We start from the raw sequence: 20899 nt of genomic DNA, 5'->3' as shown, positions 1-20899 counted from the left end.
TTCTAAACATTTTTTTTTAATTATTAATCTGAAGCTTACTGAAATTCATAACAAAAAAAAAAATATTTCTATTTCAATGTTGGTATATCTTTATCATATCTGTACCACAATATTGTTTAATATAATTCAATAAAGGTTCCCAATCCTGCAAATATTTTTCTATAGGTCTTTGCTTTATGATAGATGATAACTTATCGTGTCCCATACTCAAGTATTCCACCATCCATTTTGTTATTTCTTGGAGTTCAGTGCTCTTCCATTTCCCTCGCTATTATCGCCCTGTTGCTGTAATCATATGGAAAAATAATCATGTTGTATTTGTATTACTGGGTCTATAAAGCTTAACAAAAAAGTTTCTTTTTTAATTTCAAATACGTATCCCAAAATTTCTGAATTTTTTTCATGTATTTTTCTCCAGAAATCTTTTATCTTACAACACTCCCACCACATATGCTCATAATCTCCTTTTTCTCGAAGACATCTCCAGCACAAATCAGATGTGTTTGGATACATCTTTGCTAGTTTTGCTGGACTTAAATGCCACCTGTAAAACATTTTGATTACATTCTCTCTTATACTTATGTTTCTTGTGAATTTTAAGTTTCTGTTCCATACTTGATCCCATTGTTCCAAACTTAAATTATTCCCTATTAATTTTGCCCAAATAATCATACTCTTCTTTATCCTTTCTTTTTCCGTCTTTTGAGTTAATAATAGATTATAATTCCTCCTAATCATTCCCTTCTCGTCTTTACACAGACATTCCCATAGTAGATCTTTCCCTAAATTAAACCCTTTGTTTTCGTCTTGTTTAAATTTTTCTTTCATTTGGAGATATAGATACCATTGGCATTGTTTTCCATTTATTGGTATTTCATGCCTGTCTTTTATTTTGATTATGTTTCGTTCCTCTTTCAAAATGTCCCAATATCTTTTATATTCTATACCTCCTGCATTTGGTCTTAACACGCTTGCTTCGTGTGGTGAAATCCATCCTGGCGTTTTAATTAAGAATTTAGCTTTGTAACTTTCCCATATTTGTCTAACTGCTCTCCTAACAAAATGATCATTAAATTGTTTATTTAATTTACACTTATTATGCCAGAGGTATGCATGCCAACCGAATACTAAATCGTGGCCCTCGATGTTTAATAGTTCTCTATTTTCTAAACTCATCCAATCTTTAAACCAAACCAGTCCTGCAGCTTCATAATAAAGCTGCAAGTCTGGCAGGCCCAATCCTCCTCTTTCCATCCTGTCGCATGTGTTTACATAATTAATTCGGGGTTTTTTCCCCATCCAAATAAATTTTGTTATATCTCGTTTCCAAATTTCGAAGCATTTCCTCTTAATAATTATCGGCAAAGTTTGGAATAGAAAAGTCATCTTTGGTAACACATTTGTTTTTATTGCTGCAATTCTACCTAAAAGTGATAGCTGTAATTTTCCCCATTGTTCCATATCTTTTCTAATTTTTTCCCAAGTTTTTTCGTAATTATTTTGGAATAGTAAGGAGTTTTGTTTTGTTAGATTGATTCCTAGATATTTTACTATCTTTTCTTTTTTAAATTGGGCCTCTTTCAAAATCTCTTCTTGTTGATTACTTGTCATATTGAAAAACATTATTTTAGATTTATTTTCATTTATTTTTAAGTTTGAATATTTCGCAAATTCTTCTAAATCTAATTTTAACGCCTTAATTGATTTTTTTGGTTCTTCTATTGAAATTACCAAATCGTCTGCGAAAGATCTGAATTTATAATCGTAGTTATTTATTTGTATTCCTTTTAGTTGTTTGTCCTTATTCATCTTCTTGGCCAAGGTCTCTATAGATAAGATAAAGAGTAGGGGTGACAGAGGGCAGCCCTGCCTTGTCCCTTTCCTTATTTGAATCCATTCTGATAGTTCATCGTTCACTTTGATTTTAGCTCTTTGTTGTGTATATATTGCTGCTATCCAATTTTCGAAGTTTTCCCCACAATTTAGTACTTCTAATGATTTCTTCATGAATACCCAATTCAAATTATCGAAAGCTTTTTCGATATCGATGAATATAAGAGCTGCTTGTTTATCTGCTCTTTTATTCAGATACTCAATAATATCTATTACACCTTACATTATCCTCAACTGGAAGGGAAGCCATTCTGCTCTTTACCTATTACTTTTTCTAGTACTCCTTTCAGTCTGTTAGCTAAGATAGTTGCATAAATTTTATAATCTGTATTTAACAGAGAAATAGGTCGATAATTTCGTACTGAAGTTCTATCTTGATTTTCTTTTGGTATCAACGTTATGGTGGCTTCCTTCCATGATTCTGGAATTTGTTTTGATTCTTTTATCTTATTAAATACTGCCTGAAGAATATCAATTAGTTGGTCTTGAAATTTTTTGTAAAAAGTATTGGGTATCCCATCCGGGCCTGGAGCTTTATGTAATTTTAATTTTTTAATGGCTTCTTTAATTTCTGTTTTAGATATCTCTTTGTTTAGTTGTTCTTTATTTTCCTCTGTAAATTGATTTGTAACGTTTTGCTGTATATAATCCTGTATTTCTTCCTCCTTACTCTCTATACTTTGATATAGTGCAGTATAGTATTCTGCAAATTTCTTTATGATGTCTTCTTGCTTTGTAAAACTTTTTGCGTTATCTATTATTTCTGTTATTCTGCTTTTTTGATGTATTTTCCTTAATCTGTATGATAACCATTTTCCTGATTTGTTTATAAGCCAAAATGGTACATTTTGGCATACTAATTTTCTTTTCCATTTCACTAGTTGTTAGTACATTTATCTGATTTTGTAAGTTTTTCATTTCATTTTTTAATTCTTCAATTGATGGGTTTTCTATCAATGCCTTTTCTATTTTTTGTATTTTTCCCAATAATTCCTTTTCATATTTCCCTTTTTCTTTTTTCCATATATTGTTTTCCTTAATAAATAATCCTCTTACAAAGGCCTTTAATGCATCCCATACTACATTTATATTGATTTCTGTGGTCCAATTAATCCTAAGAAAATCTTTTCACTTTTTCTTGGTTTTTTTCTTGGTTATTTTTCTAATAAGTACCATGAATTCCCCAACCTCCTTCCTGATTTAATTGTCCATACAATTGCTTTGTGATCTGTTAATATTTTTGGCAAAATCTTTATCTCTTTTGTTTTTAAACTCAAGTCCTGAGAACAAAAAATCATATCGATTCTCGAGTTTGTTTTGTAGAAATCCGATCTATAGGTATAATCTTTTTCCCCATAGTTATGTTTTCTCCACACATCAACAACTTTCAACTCATCTATCATTTCAAAAAAAATATTTGGAAGTCTTCCATTACTTTTCTCAGTGACCCTTTCCGATTGTTTATCTAACTGTATTGAAATTACACCATTCCAATCTCCCATTAAAATGATATGTGTATAACCTAAGTTCATTATTACATCTTTCAATTTTTGGAAAAAAGTACTCTTATTTTGGTTTGGTGCGTATACTCCCATCACAAATGTTTTTCTATCTAACCAATTAACTTCAATTCCTATATAACGTCCTTCTTCATCATTCACAATTTCTTTGGGGTTATATTCTTCTTTTACATATATAGCTACTCCTGCCTTTTTATTTTTTTCTCTTGATGATTTGAAAATTTGACCCAATTTTTTGTTAATCAACAATGACTCATCTTTTTTTATTATGTGAGTCTCCTGCAAACAAATCAAATCATATTTATTCTTCTCCAAAATATGGAATATTTTTTTCCTTTTTTGCGGGAGATTCATTCCATTAATATTCCATGAAAGAACCAAACTTATAACAAAATAATTAATACAATCCAGAATAAATATTTAATAAGATTTTTCCCCATCATTGTTAATATCTTATACTAATATTTTGTTTATACCCAAATGTCTTGATTTTACTTAACTCATTTTCTAATTGTTCTGCAAGATCTTTTCCTTGTTGTATTGACATGATTTTCATTTTCTTTTCTTTATATGTCACTGAGAACCCCTCGATATCTTCCCACTTGTATCTGATGTTCTCTCTCCTTAATATATTAGTCACAAAGTCATACTCTCTTCTCCTCTTCAAGATTTTATATGGTATTTCTTTCAAGATGAGAATTTCTTTCAAATTTATCTTCAACTTGGATTTTGCATTTTTCTTAAGTATTTCCTCTCTTGTTTTCAGTCTTGAAAAGAAAATCAGGATATCTCTATCTCTTCTGTTGTCTCCTTGTTTAGTGTTAATCCTGAATATTTTTTCTATATCTTCCTCTAAAACATCTTCTTCTGTGTCAATATATTTTGCCAAATTTGTAATCATTTCCTTCCTTATCTTTTCTCCTTCTTTCTCTGGCACTCCTCTAAGTCTTAATATATTTTGCTTTTGGTGTAATTCTGTGAGAAGCATTTGATTTTCCGCTTTCTGAATTCTTCTTCCCAGCTGACCATCTTTTTTCTCATTCTCCTCTGATGATTTTCAATTTGCAAGCATCGTTGTTCTACTTCTCCTAATTTCTGACCCAGATCTTTAATTGTCTTCATTTCATTTTTAAGATCATTTATTTCTGTACTCACTTTATTGAATTTATTATCCATTTCATTTAATTTTCCTTCCAGTTCATTGAAAACGCTTTTGTGCTGTCCTTTTGCATGCCATTCATCATTTCAATCATATAATCCAGCTTCACTCCATCTCCGCTTTTTCTGATTTCTCAATTAAACTGGCTTTTTCTCGCTTTCTTTATTCATTTCTCCACTGACCTCTTTTTTTTTTTTTTATAGCTGTTCCTTTAATCCTAACTTCTTTAATAAATGGCCCCTTGACTTGACTTTAGCCACTTTACACCAGCTCTGCTGTTGTTTCTCCTTCTGAATGACTTTATATGGTTCGGCTCTTAAGACTCTCAGCCTCTCTTTCCTTTCAGTTTCCCAACCGCCTCCGCAATGTCAATATGCAAAGGACAACCTCGCTTCTTCAGATTTTTATCTTCTCCTCGCCTGCTATCGCACATGTATATATTTTTGTTGTTTCTTTCCCATTCATGCAGCTTAATGTTCCAGTATTGTATAGAAAAATTGGGTCCGCAACGCCACCGCTACTCCCGCCTCTTGATGTGAAGCTCGCCTCGCTTGTTCCAGCCTTCGCCTGTTCATCAGCGGGCGCCGTTCCCCGGAGGGCGCTCAGTCGCCTGGCTTTTAAATTTTTTTGTTACTCCTTTTAATCCGGAGTAAATGCTAGTTTTGAAATTTCTTCACTTTGTTAAGCGGGAGCCTCTTTTCCAGCGCTAGTTAGCGGGATTTTACGAGAGCGTATTTCTCGCCCGCCTGCTTGCCTGCCCCAAATCGTGAAGTCCCCACTTCATTTTCGAGAAAGAACCATTCAACTTTTGAAAGTGATTTGGAAAACCCTTGATGGACTTTTTAGATAAAACAGAAAAAAAATGAGTTGATGACTTGTGGATTTGACGGGTTGAAGATCATGAAAAATAAGGTTTCATAGCGAAAGGGTGGAATTTATCAGTAGTAACAATTTAGAACTAATGTTACATACGTTATTAAAGAGCAAGTGGTAATATCTTCATAGGTTAATATGCAGTTCAGATAAAATCGGGAGTCCTTTTGTTAAATGCACTTTTTATCCCCCCCCCCTTTTCTGCACCTGTAATTCTTTTAAAAGTCTTAATAAATCTAGTTGTGGTGGGTTTTCCCTGGTTGTGGAACAGGTCTGGAGGGATCTTGTTCCTAACGTTTCGCCTGCATCTGTGGCTGGCGTCTTCAGAGGTGTATCACAGAGAAAAGTCTATGTCTAACAGACACAGTGTATTACAGACTTTTCTCTTTGATACCCCTCTCAAGATGCCAGCCACAGATGCAGGCGAAACGTTAGGAACAAGATCCACCAGACCACGGCCACACAGCCTGGACAACCCACAACAACCAGTTGAATCCAGGCATGAAAGCCTTTGACAATACATTAATAAATCTAATTTTAAGAAACCAAAAGAAGAGGAAGAACTGCAGCAATCCGTGATCAGTAATTCTGAAACCACAGGAGTGGCTTCTTGGTCTAGCGCATCTTCAAATCTCCTGTCCCACTTCTGCTTCCATCCCAGACAGGGCAGCATTGCAAAGAGTGCCTTATTTCAACGGGCAACTTCCCCTTCTGTGCCCTCCTGCTTCTCTTTTTACAGCTACTCGTTAGTAACTCACGGGCCCTGCCTTCTCCCAAGATCCCAGCTACCATCCACCAACCATGAAACCCTGCCGGCCTTCTTACCTTTCGGTGTGCCTTCTTGTATCCTCTGCTGCCCTGGCTGCAGATCTGATGCCCAGGGTGACCATCCGGAGTGGTAAGTAACTCAGAGAAGTATGGAGACTGATGAACGGGAGAAACGAGATACAGAATGGGCTGGGAGGGCAAGGTATGGAACGGGCTGGGAGTATTCTTGAAGGCCCTGCTGTTACAGCAGACGTTGGTTCTGGGTATAGAACTCTGGTGTCTTCAGAACTACATGTTTCTGTTCCTCAGAGTGCCAGTGGCGTAGTGGTTAAGAGCAGGTGCATTCTAATTTGGAGGAACCAGGTTTGATTCCCCCTCTTCCACTTGAGCTGTGGAGGCTTATCTGCAGAACTAGATTAGCCTGTGCACTCCAGCACATGCCAGCTGGGTGATCCTGGGCTAGTCACAACTTTCGAGTTCTCTTCAGTCCCAGAATCTACCTTACAGGGTGTTTGCTGTGTGTGTGTGTGTGTGGGAGGATTATAAGTTCTGAGTCTCCTTACAGAGAAAGGGGATATAACCAAACTTTTCTTTTCTTTTCATGGCTGTGCAGATCAGTTGAAAACTGGCACTTAGATAATTCTGTCAACTCAATGCATGGCAGCTGTGAAAAAAAGCAAACTCTATGCTGGGGATAATTAGGAAAGGAGTTGATAATAAAACTGCAAAGATTGTCATGCTCCTTATAAAGCAGTGGTGCGACCGCACTTGGAGTACTGTGTTCAGTTCTGATCGCCACATCTCAAAAAGGATATCAAAGAGATAGAAAAAGTGTGGAGAAGGGCAACGAGGATAATTGAGAGATTGGAGCACCTTCCTTATGAAGAGAAGGCAGCCGCTTGGGACTCTCTTTTTTTTAGTTTGGAGAGGAGAGACCGAGGGGGGATATGATTGGCTCCGCAAATTATGCATGGGGTAGAAAATGTTGAAAATTTTCTCTCTTTCTCACAATACTAAAACCAGGGGGCATACATTGAAAACACTGCGAGGAAGAATTAAGACTAATAAAAGGAAACATTTCTTCCCACAACGCTATGATTGGTGTGCTTCTGGAACAGCATGCCACAGGAGGTGGTGATGGCCACTAACCTGGATAGCTTTAAAAGGGGTTTGGACCGATTTATGGAGGAGAAATTGATCTAAGGCTACCAATCTTGATCCTCCTTGATCTCAGATTGCAAATGCCTAAGCAGAAGGTATTTCTGCTAAGGAGCAGCAGCAGCAGCAGCAGCAGCAGCAGCAGAAGGCCATTGCTTTCACATCCTGCATGTGATGCCAGCGCACTGGTGGCCATCATGCAGTAGCAGAGTGCTGGGACTAGATGGACTCCTGGTCTGATACAGCAAAAGCTCTGTCTTATGTTCCTGCTACAGTTGCCGGTTAGATACCGCGGATCCATCAGTGGAAGGTGCTGTCACTGAGGGATTCTTCCCAAGTTCCCATCTCCCCAGGAGTCCCTTCCGACTGCAGGAAAGTGGTTTCCTGGGGTCGTGAGACCCATGCAGGCCAGAGGGCTGCTCTGAGAATGGAAAAGGGTTGAAATTGCCCAACTTATCCCCTCCCCCCTTTTTTTGCAAGCAGAGATGCGCTGAAAATAGAGGCAGGAAGGGTAATTTTGCCTTGTTCCCCTCCTCAGTGCTGTTCCCACTTCCCACCCCAAATTGCATGGCTGTTAGTCTGCACGGGTCCTGCAAGCCCAGCCAGTTCTCCGAAGGGGCTGCTGGGGAGAAGAAGAGGAAGAGTTTGGATTTATATCCCCCCTTTCTCTCCTGTAGGAGACTCAAGGGGGCTTACAGTCTCCTCCCCCCCGCCACATCAAACACTCGGTGAGGTGGGAGCTCCGAAGAACTGTGACTAGCCCAAGGTTGAATCAAATCTAGCAATCAAAACCCTATAATTTGATGAGTGACTTTATTTTGAAATCATCACACCACATGCTTAAGGTAGAAAATGCTGACAGAGAGAAATTTTTCTCTTTTCTCACAATACAGAACCAGGGGGCATTCATTGAAAATGCTGGGGAAGAATTAGGACTAATAAAAGGAAACACTTCTTTTCACGCGAACGCGGTGATTGGTGTTTGGAATATGCTGCCACAGGAGGTGGTGATGGCCACTAACCTGGATAGCTTTAAAAGGGGCTTTGACAGATTTATGGAGGAGAAGTCGATTTAGTGGCTACCAATCTTGATCCTCCTTGGATCTGAGATTGCAAATGCCTTAACAGACCAGGGTGCTCGAGCAGCAGCAGCAGCAGAAGGCCATTGGCGCTCACACATCCTACATGTGAGTCTCAAAGGCACCTGGTGGGCCACTGCAAGTAGCAGAGAGCTGGACTAGATGGACTTTGGTCTGATCCAGCTGGCTTGTTCTTATGTTCTTATGTTCTTATGTGAGGAGGATACAGGAAAAATCCCAAATCCTTGGCCCATGGACAGCAGGATCCAACCCAACGTGTGGCCGGTAAAACTGTCCGGCCACCAATAGGAGAGCCCAGGCAATAGAGAGCCTGTTATCATCCTCTTTGTTCTTTATGCTTTCAATCCCCTCTTAAGATCCTTTCAGGAGGCTGCCTGTCTCCCTTCAAGGACCTCCTTAAGCAAAACTCCTCATTCCAGTGAAAGATTTGGAATGTAACCTGTTGTTGCATTGAACTGACCATGCTTCATACCCTCTGCACCCTCCGCTGCCTCCGCTTTAATGTCGAAGTCCATATTGAAAGCTCCTTGGGGCAGGGAACCTTATTTTGTATTCTGTAAAATGTCCATTGCGCATGACACTGGGGTGAACAGCTCATAATAACTTGCTCGATTTTTTCCGAGTTTTGTTGTGGCATCTCTTTGATTGGCCGAGATATCCAAAGTTCTGTCCCTGAGTTCTCAGGGTCTGCCTGCTGAGGCTCCTTTCTTAGAGGATATGAGCGGAGCGGAGAGCCAGATTTTTTTTAAAAAAATCACAACCTGGAAGCCCTCTTTGCGTTGATTGCAAGAAATCAGTCTTCCAGTTAGCAGTGAGAATACTTTGCATTTATGTAACTTTCAAGTACACTTCACATGCATTAGCTCAGTAATCCTCGCAAAGCAGATTTGCATTATTATTATTGTCTGTTTCAGATGGGTGGGTGGGTGGGTAGGGAGGATGGACACGATTTAGTGACTTCAGTCCAAAGACAGAAACCTTTCTGTGAGTACAGAGGAAGAAGAAGAGTTTGGATTTATACCCCCCTTTTTCTCCTGTAAGGAGACTCAAAGGGGCTGACAATCTCCTTTTCCCCCCCCCCCCCCCCCGCGCAACAACAAACACCCTGTGAAGTAAATGGGGCTGAGAGAGCTCCAAAGAACTGTGACCAGTCCAAGGAGAGCGATGAGGATGATCGGGAGCTTGGAGAGGAAAGGCTGAGGGGCTTGGGAATGTTCAGTCTGTTGAAGAGGAGGTTGAGAGGGGACAGGATGGACCTCTTGAAGTATTTGAAGGCTTGTTCACGTGGAGGAGGACAGGGAGATGTTCCTGTTGGCCGCAGCGGATAGGACTCGCAATAGTGGGTCTAAATCAGGGGTCTGCAACCTGTGGCTCTCCAGATGTTCATGGAGTACAAATCCCATCAGCCCCTGCCAGCATGGCCAGTTGGCTGATGGGAATTGTAGTCCATGAATATCTGGAGAGCCGTAGGTTGCAGACCCCTGGTCTTAATTATGGGCAGAAAAGTACTGGCCGGATATTCCAAAAATATCTTTTACAGTGAGAGTAGTTCAGCAGTGGTATCTGTTGCCCAGGGAAGAAGAAGAGTTTGGATTTATATCCCACCTTCCTCTTCTGTAGGAGACTCAAAAGGGCTTACAATCTCCTTTCCCCCTCCCCCCCCAATAAACACCCTGTGAGGTGGGTGGGACTGAGAGAGCTCTGAAGAACTGTGGCTAGCCAAAGGTCACCCAGCTGAAGTGCACAAACTAACCTAGTTCACCAGATAAGCCTCCACAGCTCAAGTGGCTGAGCGGGGAATCAAACCTGCTTCTCCAGATTAGAGTGCACCTGCTCTTAACCACTACACCCCACTGAAGGTGATGAGTTCCCCCTCACTGACAGTGTTCAAGCAGTGGGTGGATGAACACTTCTCAGGGATGCTCTAGGCTGATCCTGCATTGGTTGGGTTAGATGGCCCGTATGGTCTCTTCCAGCTCTTTGATTCCATGGTTTGTAACTTGTTAACTGTCGTGCTGCTTAACTGAATGAAGACTGGATGGTTTGCAACACCCCCAAGAGGTAGGCCAGTGTAAATATCGCTGCATTGTTGATGGGGACATCATAGAAGCATAGAGTTGGGAGAGACCACAAGGGCCATCGAGTCCAACCCCCTGCCATGCAGGAACACACAATCAAAGCACTCCCAACAGATGGCCATCCAACCTCTGTTTAGAAACCTCCAAAGAAGGAGACTCCATCACACTCCGAGGCAGTGTATTCCACCGTCAAACAGCCCTTGCTGTCAGGAAGTTTTTCCTGATGTTTAGCTGGGATCTCTTTTCCTTCACCTTGAACTCATTACTCCTGGTCCTAGTCTCTGGAGCAGCAGAAAACAAGCTTTCTTCCATTTGAGTATGACATTCCTGACTTTCTTGGCTGCCAAATCACACTTCTGACTCATGTTCAGCTAGTGGTCTACTAAGACTCCCAGATCCCTTTCGCATGTACTGATGTCAAACCAGATGTCCCCCAGCCTATATCTGTGTGTTTTAATTTTTTTTCTGCCTTTTCATCTATCTCTGTTGAAATTCATTTTGTTAGTTTTGGCCCAGCTCTCTAATCTGTCCAGGTCATTTTGAATTCTGACCCTGACCTCTGGGATATTAGCTGCCCCTCCTGATTTGTGTCATCTGCAAATTTGATTAGCGTGCCTTTTATTCCATCATCCAAGTCATTGATAAAAAACATTGAATAGCACTGGGCCCAGGACAGAGCCCTGGGGCACCCCACTAGCCACTTCTCTCCAGGATGAAGATGAGCCATTGGTGAGCACCCTTTGGAGCAGCAGTGGCATAGGAGGTTAAGAGCTCGTGTATCTAATCTGGAGGAACCGGGTTTGAGTCCCAGCTCTGCCGCCTGAGCTGTGGAGGCTTATCTGGGGAATTCAGATTAGCTTGTACACTCCCACACCCGCCAGCTGGGTGACCTTGGGCTAGTCACAGCTTCTCGGAGCTCTCAGCCCCGCCTACCTCACAGGGTGTTTGTTGTGAGGGGGGGAAGGGCAAGGAGATTGTAAACCCCTTTGAGTCTCCTGCAGGAGAGAAAGGGGGGATATAAATCCAAACTCTTCTTCTTCTTCTTTGGGTTCAGTTGGTCAACCAATTACAAATCCATCTTACAGTAGCCTTGTCTAGCCCACATTTTCCTACCTTGCTTGCAAGAATATCGTGGGGGACCTTGTCAAAAACCTTTCTAAAACCAAGGTGTGCTACACCCATAGCACTCCCTTCAGCTACCAAGCTTGTCACTCGATCAAAAAAATGGGGTGAGGAAAAACGGTTGGCCTAAGACCCCGCCGCTCGAGTTTACAGCTTTGAGGAACTTGGAGCTGTGGTTTAGCACCCTTGTATGCAGAGACCTGCTTTCCTCTCTGCTAACCCTCTTTACCATTGCAGTGCCACAGAGCGCTTGAGTCTAGTTTTGCATCCGCTAAGCGACACCCGGCAAAGCCAAGCCCTTGTGGAGAGGGAGGGGGGCGCTGCCATTTTTTGTCAACCCAAAATAGCCTCAACGTAGCAAAAGCCGCATTTTCCGGTGGTAATTATTCCAGCATCTGCTGACACAGAGAAAACAAACACCAGCTGCCGCTTCTCCAAGCAGTTCAGCTGTCTATTGATTCTTTCTCCCAAGTCTTCTGTGCAGTTGTTTCTGCTTTGGAAGGGCAAGGATCGTCTCTCAGCTGGACTAAGAGGTCCATCTGGTTCAGCATTCTGCTTTCAGAAATCCTACAAAGGGGCCATGAATTCAATAGCTCCCCTGCTGTTATCCTCCCCCCCCCAGCATCTAGTAATCAGAGGTACACTGTCTCTGAACCTGGAGGTTCCATTTAGCTGTCTCAACTGATGGCCTTTGAAGAAGAGGTCGCTTTTCTCTAATTTTAGGAGTCTCAAAATGGCTTGCAATTGCGTTCTCTTCCCCTTCACATTAGACTCCTTGTGAGATAGGTGGGGCTGAGAGAGTTCTGAGATAACCATGACTAGCTCAAGATCACCCAGCAGGCTTCATGCAGAGAAGTGTTCTCCAGATTAGGGTCTGCTGCTCTTAACCAATATACTATGCTGACTCTTGGAACACCTCCGATGACTGAGGAGTTTCTGCACTAGTTACAGTTTTCAACGGAAGCAAGCCCAGAGTGGCAACTCATGCAGAGATGCAGCGGGCAACTTCCATGGAAGACAGGTAGTTCTGCTTTTGCTGGGATCCAGTGCAGCCTAATGTAGGCTTGTGACAGAAATAAAACATCTCCCCAGTGAAAGCTGATTGGAAGAAACTAGAGTAGTGGATCATACAGAGATGCGGCAGGCAGACTCCTCTGCGGATGGGTCCCTTGGACAGCCAGAAGTATGTTGTTACTTTATACATCACAACACATACATGTGCCCAGTGATGAATCATTGGTTAATATAACATAATGATGCAGCCTTTATTATTTTTTATTCATTTATCTTTCAACTTCTATCCCACCCTGTGCCCAGAGGGAAATTGCCTGGAGATTCTCAGCAGATTTCTCCTGTTCTCTGACATGACCTGGCATCTCCCCCCGCCTCCAGTGTTCTTCTGCATCTTAACTCAACTTACCTCCAAGAATGGCTGCAGCTAATTCTGAAACTCAAGCATGCCCAGTTTGTCACAGCTTTTAATCCCTTAATTCACAGGTGTCAAACTCGCTACCCTCCAGATGTTATGGACTACAGTTCCTATCATCCCCTGCCAGCATCATGCTGGCAGGGGGTGATGGGAACTGTAGTCCATGACATCTGGAGAGCCGCGAGTTTGACACCGTTCCTTTATATATTTCCCCCCTCCTACTCTGTGTTTCTGCTGCCCATTTGTGCATTGATAAAACCCTACCAGAAAAAGCTAGCTTAATATGATTGTGCATAGATTGCACCATAATCCTTCCCGTTGTGAAATGTTTTCACAAGGTGCACGTGCTCTGGAATGTGACTAAGACATCAGACGAAAAGAATCGTGATGTACAGTCACGTGACCATTGCTTTTCTTGCAGTATTTGATCAGTGCAAATGTGCGCATTAATAATACAAACTGAAAGATGTGAGAAAGCACGCATGCATGTCGCTTTGTTGAAAATTCAGAAATAACCCCTGGAGCATTCAAGGAGTCCTGATGCCTCAGTCTTTCTTTGGAATCAAGGCCAGGTAGGTTGGCGCTCCAAAATACCGAGAGAAGTTCAGATGAGGACAAGTTTGGAAGCATCCCTCAGTCTGGGCCTGTCCCCTCACACTGAACCAAAGCACGGGTTTCTGAATTCCGCTAAGGCAGGAGTGTCCAACTCTGGCGCTTCAGATGTTCATGGACTACAGTTTCCATCAGCCCCTGCTGGTATGGCCAATTGTAGCAGGGGCTGATGGGAATTGTAGTCCATGAACCTCTGAAGCGCCAGAATTGGACACCCCTGCGCTAAGGAATGCTTTCATTCAGAGGTGGAAAGACAAAAGAACATTTAGTCTGACTTATCAAATGGCTTCCTTGATCGCAGGAGACAGCGTGTTAATTATAGGAGAGGAATCTTATCCAGGATATGTCCCTTTAAAAGTGGCTGTCAAGCCTGAAACCGTGCATTTTAATCAAGCTCCATTTCCTTCCCTGGACTGGGTGATTAAGCCATTTAAGAATTTTTGGCCGTAATCTCATTTTCTCTTCATCCTCCTTGTGTTGGTCTCCAGCTCAGAGGATCGAAGAGGCTCACTTGACATTTTGGTCTCTTTCTTTCCAGCCTGGTTTCCTCATTACTAGGTCCCACCTAACAGAGTTATACCCTTTGACATGCATGGGCTCAGAAGGGACTAACTGTGCTTAAGAGACCACCGTAAGTAATCTCAGTACGGTGATGGGCTGTGGGTTAGATGTTTGAAGTGACTATCAGAAGAACCCTGCTGGATCAGACTGAAGGTCCCTGGTGCAGTATTCCAGCCGTGGCAGTCAAATACCTCCAGCAGTGCTGCTGCGATTACTAGTACATTGACCAAGTGAGCCAATGTGATTTTGGGCTGTATCAATAGGAGTATAGTGTCTAGATCAGGGGTCTGCAACCTGCAGCTCTCCAGATGTTCATGGGCTACAATTCCCATCAGCCAATTGGCCATGGTGGCAGAGGCTGATGGGAATTGTAGTCCATGAACATCTGGAGAGCCGTAGGTTGCACACCCCTGGTCTAGATCGAGGGATGTAATTGTACCTCTCTATTCTGCATTGGTTAGACCTTGTGTACAGTTCTGGCACCACAATTCAAGAAGGACATTGACAAGCTGGAACAGGTCCAAAGGAGGGCAACTAAAATGGTAAAAGGTCTGGAATCCATGCCCTACGAGGAGAGACTTAGGGAGCTGGGGATGTTTAGTTTGGTGAAGAGAGTGTTAAGAGGTGACATGATAGCCATGTTTAGATATTTGAAGGGATGTCATGCTGGTGAGGGAGCAAGCTTGTTTTCTGCTGCTCCAGAGGCCAGGACCAGGAGTAAAGGGTTCAAAGTGAAGGAAAAGAGATTCCACCTAAACATTAGGAAGAACTTCCTGACCATCGGGGCTGTTCAACAGTTGGATACACTGCCTTGGAGTGTGGTGGAGTCTCCTTCTTTGGAGGTTTTTAAAGAGAGGCTGGATGGCCATCTGTTGGGAGTGTTTTGATTGTGTGTTCCTGCATGGCAGGGGGTTGGACTTGATGGCCCTTGGGGTCTCTTCCAACTATGATTCTACTAATTATTGATAATATTTATTATTCATGCTGTTCTGTTTATGTTTTTTCTACCGAAATCAGGAGATGCAAATAGGATCATCCCCTCTTTCAGCCACGACGGAGTCCTGAACTACGATACTTTCCTCCTGAGCCAAGATGGGGAGACACTTTATGTGGGAGCAAGAGACACCATCCTGTCGCTCGATATCAGAAACGCCACCCCTGTCAGGCTGAAGGGTTTGGTGAGTGGGACTCAGCGGAATCTGGAATGGGGGGCACACCTGAGATGTGGGAGTGGGTTAGAGGAAGATCTGGAATCACATGATTCGAAGCTCTTCATGGCCAGGTTGGGGGGGAATGACTTGCTTGAAGAACTGCCCCTCCCTACATCTTCCAGTGCATAGTTCTGCTCTTCCCACAAAGGTCTCTTGTCAGGACCCCTTCCTTCTAAGGTACAGTCTGTCATGTTTCGGGTTTGAGCTTTTCCAGTGGTTGCAAGCACACAGCTTCACACTTCCATTTGTATTTACATTTCCTCCCTTTTACTGATAGAGTTCTTCAAGATACAGTGTAAGTCTTCCAGCATTTATAACTAAACATAAATAACCACTTAGTCCATTCAATTCCTGCCAATTCTTTTTTCAGAGACAAAGCTTCAGTTTCATATAGTCCATATTCCAATTCTGTAGGTTCTACATAAAAACGTTTCGCGCGTAGAGAACATTTTTCGTGCGTCTTCCTCAGTACGTTAGTATGTTCAGTCACACTTCCAACAATTCTTTGAGGCTTCTAATGGGTACATTGGCTCTCTCAGATACATCTATTATGTATCTGATAGTCACTCTATTACAGTGGTGGCAAACCTTTGGCACTCCAGATGTTATGGACTACAATTCCCATCAGCCTCTGCCAGCAGGGCTCTATTATGTATCTTATACTGTATCTTGAAGAACTCTGTCAGTAAAACGGAGGAAATGTAAATACAAATAGAAGTGTTAAGTTGATTCATTATATGTAAGATCAATATATAAGATTGGATACAGCCAGAGTGCAACGTGTGTATTTCTTAGTATTTAGGCTAGTGTTGACATTGCACTCTTAGAGATAGTGGTGAAAGCACACAGCTTCTCCATCTGTGGACATCCCCTGCCTGTTGATGCCTCCAGCCACTCAAATTCAGTTAGGAAGGGGTTTACATTGATGGAAAGTATTGTCAAGTTGCAGTGGACTTACAGTGACCCCCCCTCCTCGTTGGGTTTTTCAAGGCAGGAGGCGAACTGAGGCGATTTGCTATTGCCTGCCTTGGCATAGCAAACCTGGACCTCTGTTGTGGTTCTTCATCCAAGTAGCAACCATGGCCAGCTCTGCTTAGCTTCCGAAATCTTAGGACGGGGGTGTCCAACTCTGGCACTTCAGATGTTCATGGATTACAATTCCCATCAGCCCAGGAGCTGATGGGAATTGTAATCCATGAACGTCTGAAGCGCCAGAGTTGGACACCCCTGTTTTAAAGGCATTCACCATGAGGCCTTTTGGAGGGTGCTGAAGATCCAACATCTTGCTAGCTTGGCCACAGTTTGTTGGCAACCTTCCAGGAAGAACTGGGGGTCATGGAAAGGTGCACCTGTGAGCAACCTCATTTCGGGCACAAAAGCAGAAGTGTCGTCATTGTGTTGAGACGATGCTGTAAGGTTTGCTCAAAACTCTGTAGCTCTCACCAGTAGACTGGCTGTGGGATAATGCAGAGGATACGGCCCCGCCTGGCAAAGAGGAACAGCCTTGACTCACACACACACACACACACACACACCCGCTTCCTAAATAGAAACTCACCAGATCACACCTGCTTAGGCTTCAGCAGTTTCACCCTGACCAAACTTCTTTCCTTTCTTTAGCTTTTAGAAGAGTCCTTCTGGATTTGTTCAGTGGGTTGTCTAGTCCAGCATCCTGTTCCACACAGTGGCCAACCAGTTGCTTTGGAAGAGCAACAGGGCACTGGTGGTGGCCACTAACCTGGATGGCTTTAAAAAGGGCTTGGACAGATTTATGAAGTCGATCTATGGCTACCAATCTTGATCCACCTTGATCTGAGATTGCAAATGCCTTAGCAGACCAGGTGCTTGGGAGCAGCAGCAGCAGAAGAAGGCCATTGCTTTCACATCCTGCCTGTGAGCTCCCAAAGGCACCTGGTGGGCCACTGCAAGTAGCAGAGTGCTGGACTAGATGGACTCTGGTCTGATCCAGCTGGCTTGTTCTTAAGTCCTTATGAGGTCAAGGCCTTCCCCTGGTGGTCCCTGCTGATGCTGATATCCAGAGGTTTACTGTCTCTTAATTTGGAGATTCACTTTAGTCACCATAATAGTTGTTGTTGGACCAGATTTCCCTGAATCTGTCTTATCTCCATTCAAAGTACGATTGTGGCTTTCATTACATCCACTGGCAGTGAATTCTGTCATTTAATTACTTGCTGGGTAACGAAATGCATCCTGTATTGTTCCTTTGGCTTTCTGCCAGAGGTGGTGGACAGTGCCGTCAAGATGCAGCTGACTTATAGCGACCCCTTGTGGGGTTTTCAAGGGTAGAGGGGAGCAGAGGTGGTTTGCCACTTCCTGCCTCTGCGTAGTGACCCCGGACTTCCTTAGTGGTCACCCATCCAAGTACTGACTCAGGCCCCTTCCGCACATGCAGAATAATGCGCTTTCAGTCCACTGTCACAATGGTTTGCAAGTGGAGTTGGCTATTCCGCACAGCTTCAAAGTGCATTGAAAGTAGATTGAAAGGGCACTGTTCTGCATCTCCAGAAAAGGCTCCTTCTCCACATGCAGAATAATGCCCTGTCAATCTACTTTCAATGCGCTTTGCAGCTGGATTTTACTGTGCAGAATAGCCAACTCCACTTGCAAACAGTTGTTTGCAAATGGATTATTCTGCATGTGCGGGAGGGGCCTAAGTCTGACCGTGGTTAATCTCCAGATCTGTGAGGTAGGGCTAGCCTGGACCAGCCAGCTCAAGGCTTCTGCCCAGCTTACATTTAAAACAGATGCTTTATGCCAGTGGTGGCGAACCTATGGCATGGTGCCAGAGGTGGCACTCAGAGCCCTTTTTGTGGGCACGTGTACACAGAGTTTGTCATGTAAGGGGGGCAGAAAATCACCCCCCCACACACACACACATCTATGCTGGCCTGGGCACGATCCTTTACCTGGGAGTAAGCTCAGTTGCCGGCAATGGGGCTTGCTTCTGAGTAAACCCTCCAAGGGTAGTAATTCACCCATTCAAAGTGTTGCATGGTTGCTTCACCAAGCTTACTCCCGAGTAATGCGTGCCTCGAAGCCAACTGTTTTTTTCTAAACTAAAGCCTCAGTATTCGGGTTAAATTGCCGTATTGGCACTGCGATAAATAAATGGGTTTTGGGTTGCAATTTGGGCACTCGGTCTCGAAAAGGTTCTCCATCCCTGCTTTATGCTGTTGCTTTGCTGTATTTTTATTTACTTTACTTATACCCTGCCTTTCTCCCCAGTGAGAACCCAAAGGTAGCTTATATCATTCTTCCCTTCTGATTTTTCTCCAAGATCATCCTGTGAGGAAGACTGGACCGTGGTCTTCCAGAGCAGAGCAGGGATCACATCTGGCTGTCCCAAATCCTAGTCTGACACCTTAACCTCTAGATCCCAGTGACTTTTTATAGCAATGCCATTTATTGCAATGTATCCTCCTGTGTAGCGAGGATTGCTTCAAGAGTCTATTTGGCTTCTGATGGTTGAGTTGTGAGGGGTACAGTATCAGAGCAGGATAGGGGGATTCAGGCCCATATCCAGAGGTGGGATCCAGCAGGTTCTCACAGGTTCCCGAGAGTAGGTTACTAATTATTTGTGTGTGCCGAGAGGGGGTTACTAATTGGTGATTTTGCCATGTGATTTTTGCCTTAGTTACGCCCCTCCTCTCAGCAGTAGTGCGCAGAACTTGAAGCAGTCTAGCAGGAGGTGCACCGGTGTGCGTGGCAGCCTGCGCCTGTGTGCATTCGTTTCCCACCCAAGGACCAGCGCAGCAGCTGTGTCCTTGCCACAGCCCCACCCAGGAATGCCCCTCCCCCGGAATGCCTGGCCTGCCCCCGTCATGCCCCGCCCAGCCCCATTGGCGCTACGCCATTGTTTGAATCCCACCACCATGGGAACCAGTTACTAACATTTTTGGATCCCACCACTGGGTACAAGTGTGCTAAGACTTCTCCATTTTCTGTAATAGGTACCGTGGAAGGCCAGGCCTGAGAAAAAGGAAGAATGTGTTTTTAAGCAGAAAAGCCTTGAGGTATGTTGGGCAGAGGAACACGTGCAAAAAAAGATGGGGTGGGGATGGCAACCAAGATATGTAATAAATTATACAGATAATTGAAATTCACCCCATATCGTCGCAGTTCTTTTTTGTTCCAGCCTTAACCTGCCGGACACACGATTTGCTACAGTTGCTCCACTTCCCTTACTGTCATATCAGTCCAGAGAGATTTCCCTTTCCTTTAATCAGTGTCCCCCAAAGCAAAGTTACACAAAGCTATGGCTCCCCCTTCCGAGTGGTAAAAGCAGTAGTTTCATCATGTGCACCTAAGGAGCTTTAGTAATAGTATAAAATGCTCCCACCTGGCGGCACGCAAAGCCATTTAGGAGGTGCCACTTTCCTCTGCAAGGTGATGGAATGGCAGATTGAGCTGTACGCATTGGTTTCTTATCATTCAGCTTTCAAAGGCACTGAGAAAGGAAAATGCAGTCCAACGAACAAAACACTGTAATAGTAGAAGCATCCTGGATCAGGGGATCTAAGGAACTCCCTTCTCCTGTATGAATCTACCTGTTGGAATTTTGCTGTTTCTTAAGCACCCTCCAATGCTGATGTCTGCCTTTGCTGGGGAATCTACAGTTGCCATACAGACAATCTTCAGGTTTCCCCTAGCGAAGCTTTTGAGACCCTCTTCTCAGGCTAGCTCAGTAAAATGGACATGAGGAAGAATTGAAATCCCCACCCACCCCAAAGAAAATTGTTGGAAGCTGCCCTATGTCTTTGAGGGGAAGAACTGCATACTAGTTTAATAAAACAAATAAATAAATTGTGGCCCTGATCTAAATCAGGACAATGGCCGCAGAAGGCCATTTCTTTCACATCCTGCATGTGAGCTCCCAAAGGCACCTGGTGGGCCACTGCAAGTAGTAGAGAGCTGGACTAGATGGACTCTGGTCTGATCTAGCTGGCTTGTTCTTATGTTCTTATGACTTCCCACAACTTTACCCAGGAAAAATACTCTGGAGATCTGATCCAGCAAGACTCTGAAATACTGTTCCTGGTCCTTCATCTTTAAAGGTCAGGCAGGCAGCAGGTGGGCACAGAGCCTTTTCTGTGGTGGCTCCTCAGCTGTGACCAACCCACCCTGAGGCAACTCCACCACCACCACCCCAATCTGTCTTTTATAAATGGGATCATTACCTGGATTTTGTTTGCTAGCTCTGGATCCTATTCATGGGTGTGGGTAAGGTTGCCAGTGGACAGCTGAGGTGTTTTATAGCCTGGGGATATGTGATATCACCTGAGAAGTAAAACCTCTGCTAAAGGGTAAGGGCTTTGTTTTTTCTTCCAGGCCATCGGCAACCCTAATTTTTAATGTTAAAAAAAGCAAAAAAAACCATGTTGCAAGAATTTCTAT

The 20899-nt window shown here is 43.3% G+C and overlaps 1 protein-coding gene across 5 annotated transcripts in view; it reads left to right on the top strand.

The window, feature by feature from the left end:
- The window catches only part of SEMA4A (semaphorin 4A), a 108051-nt gene that overhangs the window by 63163 nt on the left and 23989 nt on the right, over positions 1-20899 (top strand). For all 5 annotated transcript variants that reach the window (XM_048512983.1, XM_048512993.1, XM_048513003.1 and 2 more), the window contains 3 exons: positions 6185-6343; positions 15291-15451; positions 19456-19518. In XM_048512983.1, coding sequence (XP_048368940.1) covers positions 6247-6343; positions 15291-15451; positions 19456-19518 — 321 coding nt within the window. In that variant the 5' untranslated portion in view covers positions 6185-6246. The remainder of the gene's footprint in view (positions 1-6184; positions 6344-15290; positions 15452-19455; positions 19519-20899) is intronic.

This window comes from Sphaerodactylus townsendi, linkage group LG01 (assembly GCF_021028975.2).
Source record: "Sphaerodactylus townsendi isolate TG3544 linkage group LG01, MPM_Stown_v2.3, whole genome shotgun sequence".
Taxonomy (NCBI): Eukaryota; Metazoa; Chordata; class Lepidosauria; order Squamata; family Sphaerodactylidae; genus Sphaerodactylus; species Sphaerodactylus townsendi.
This window is presented reverse-complemented; position numbering and strand designations above follow the sequence as displayed.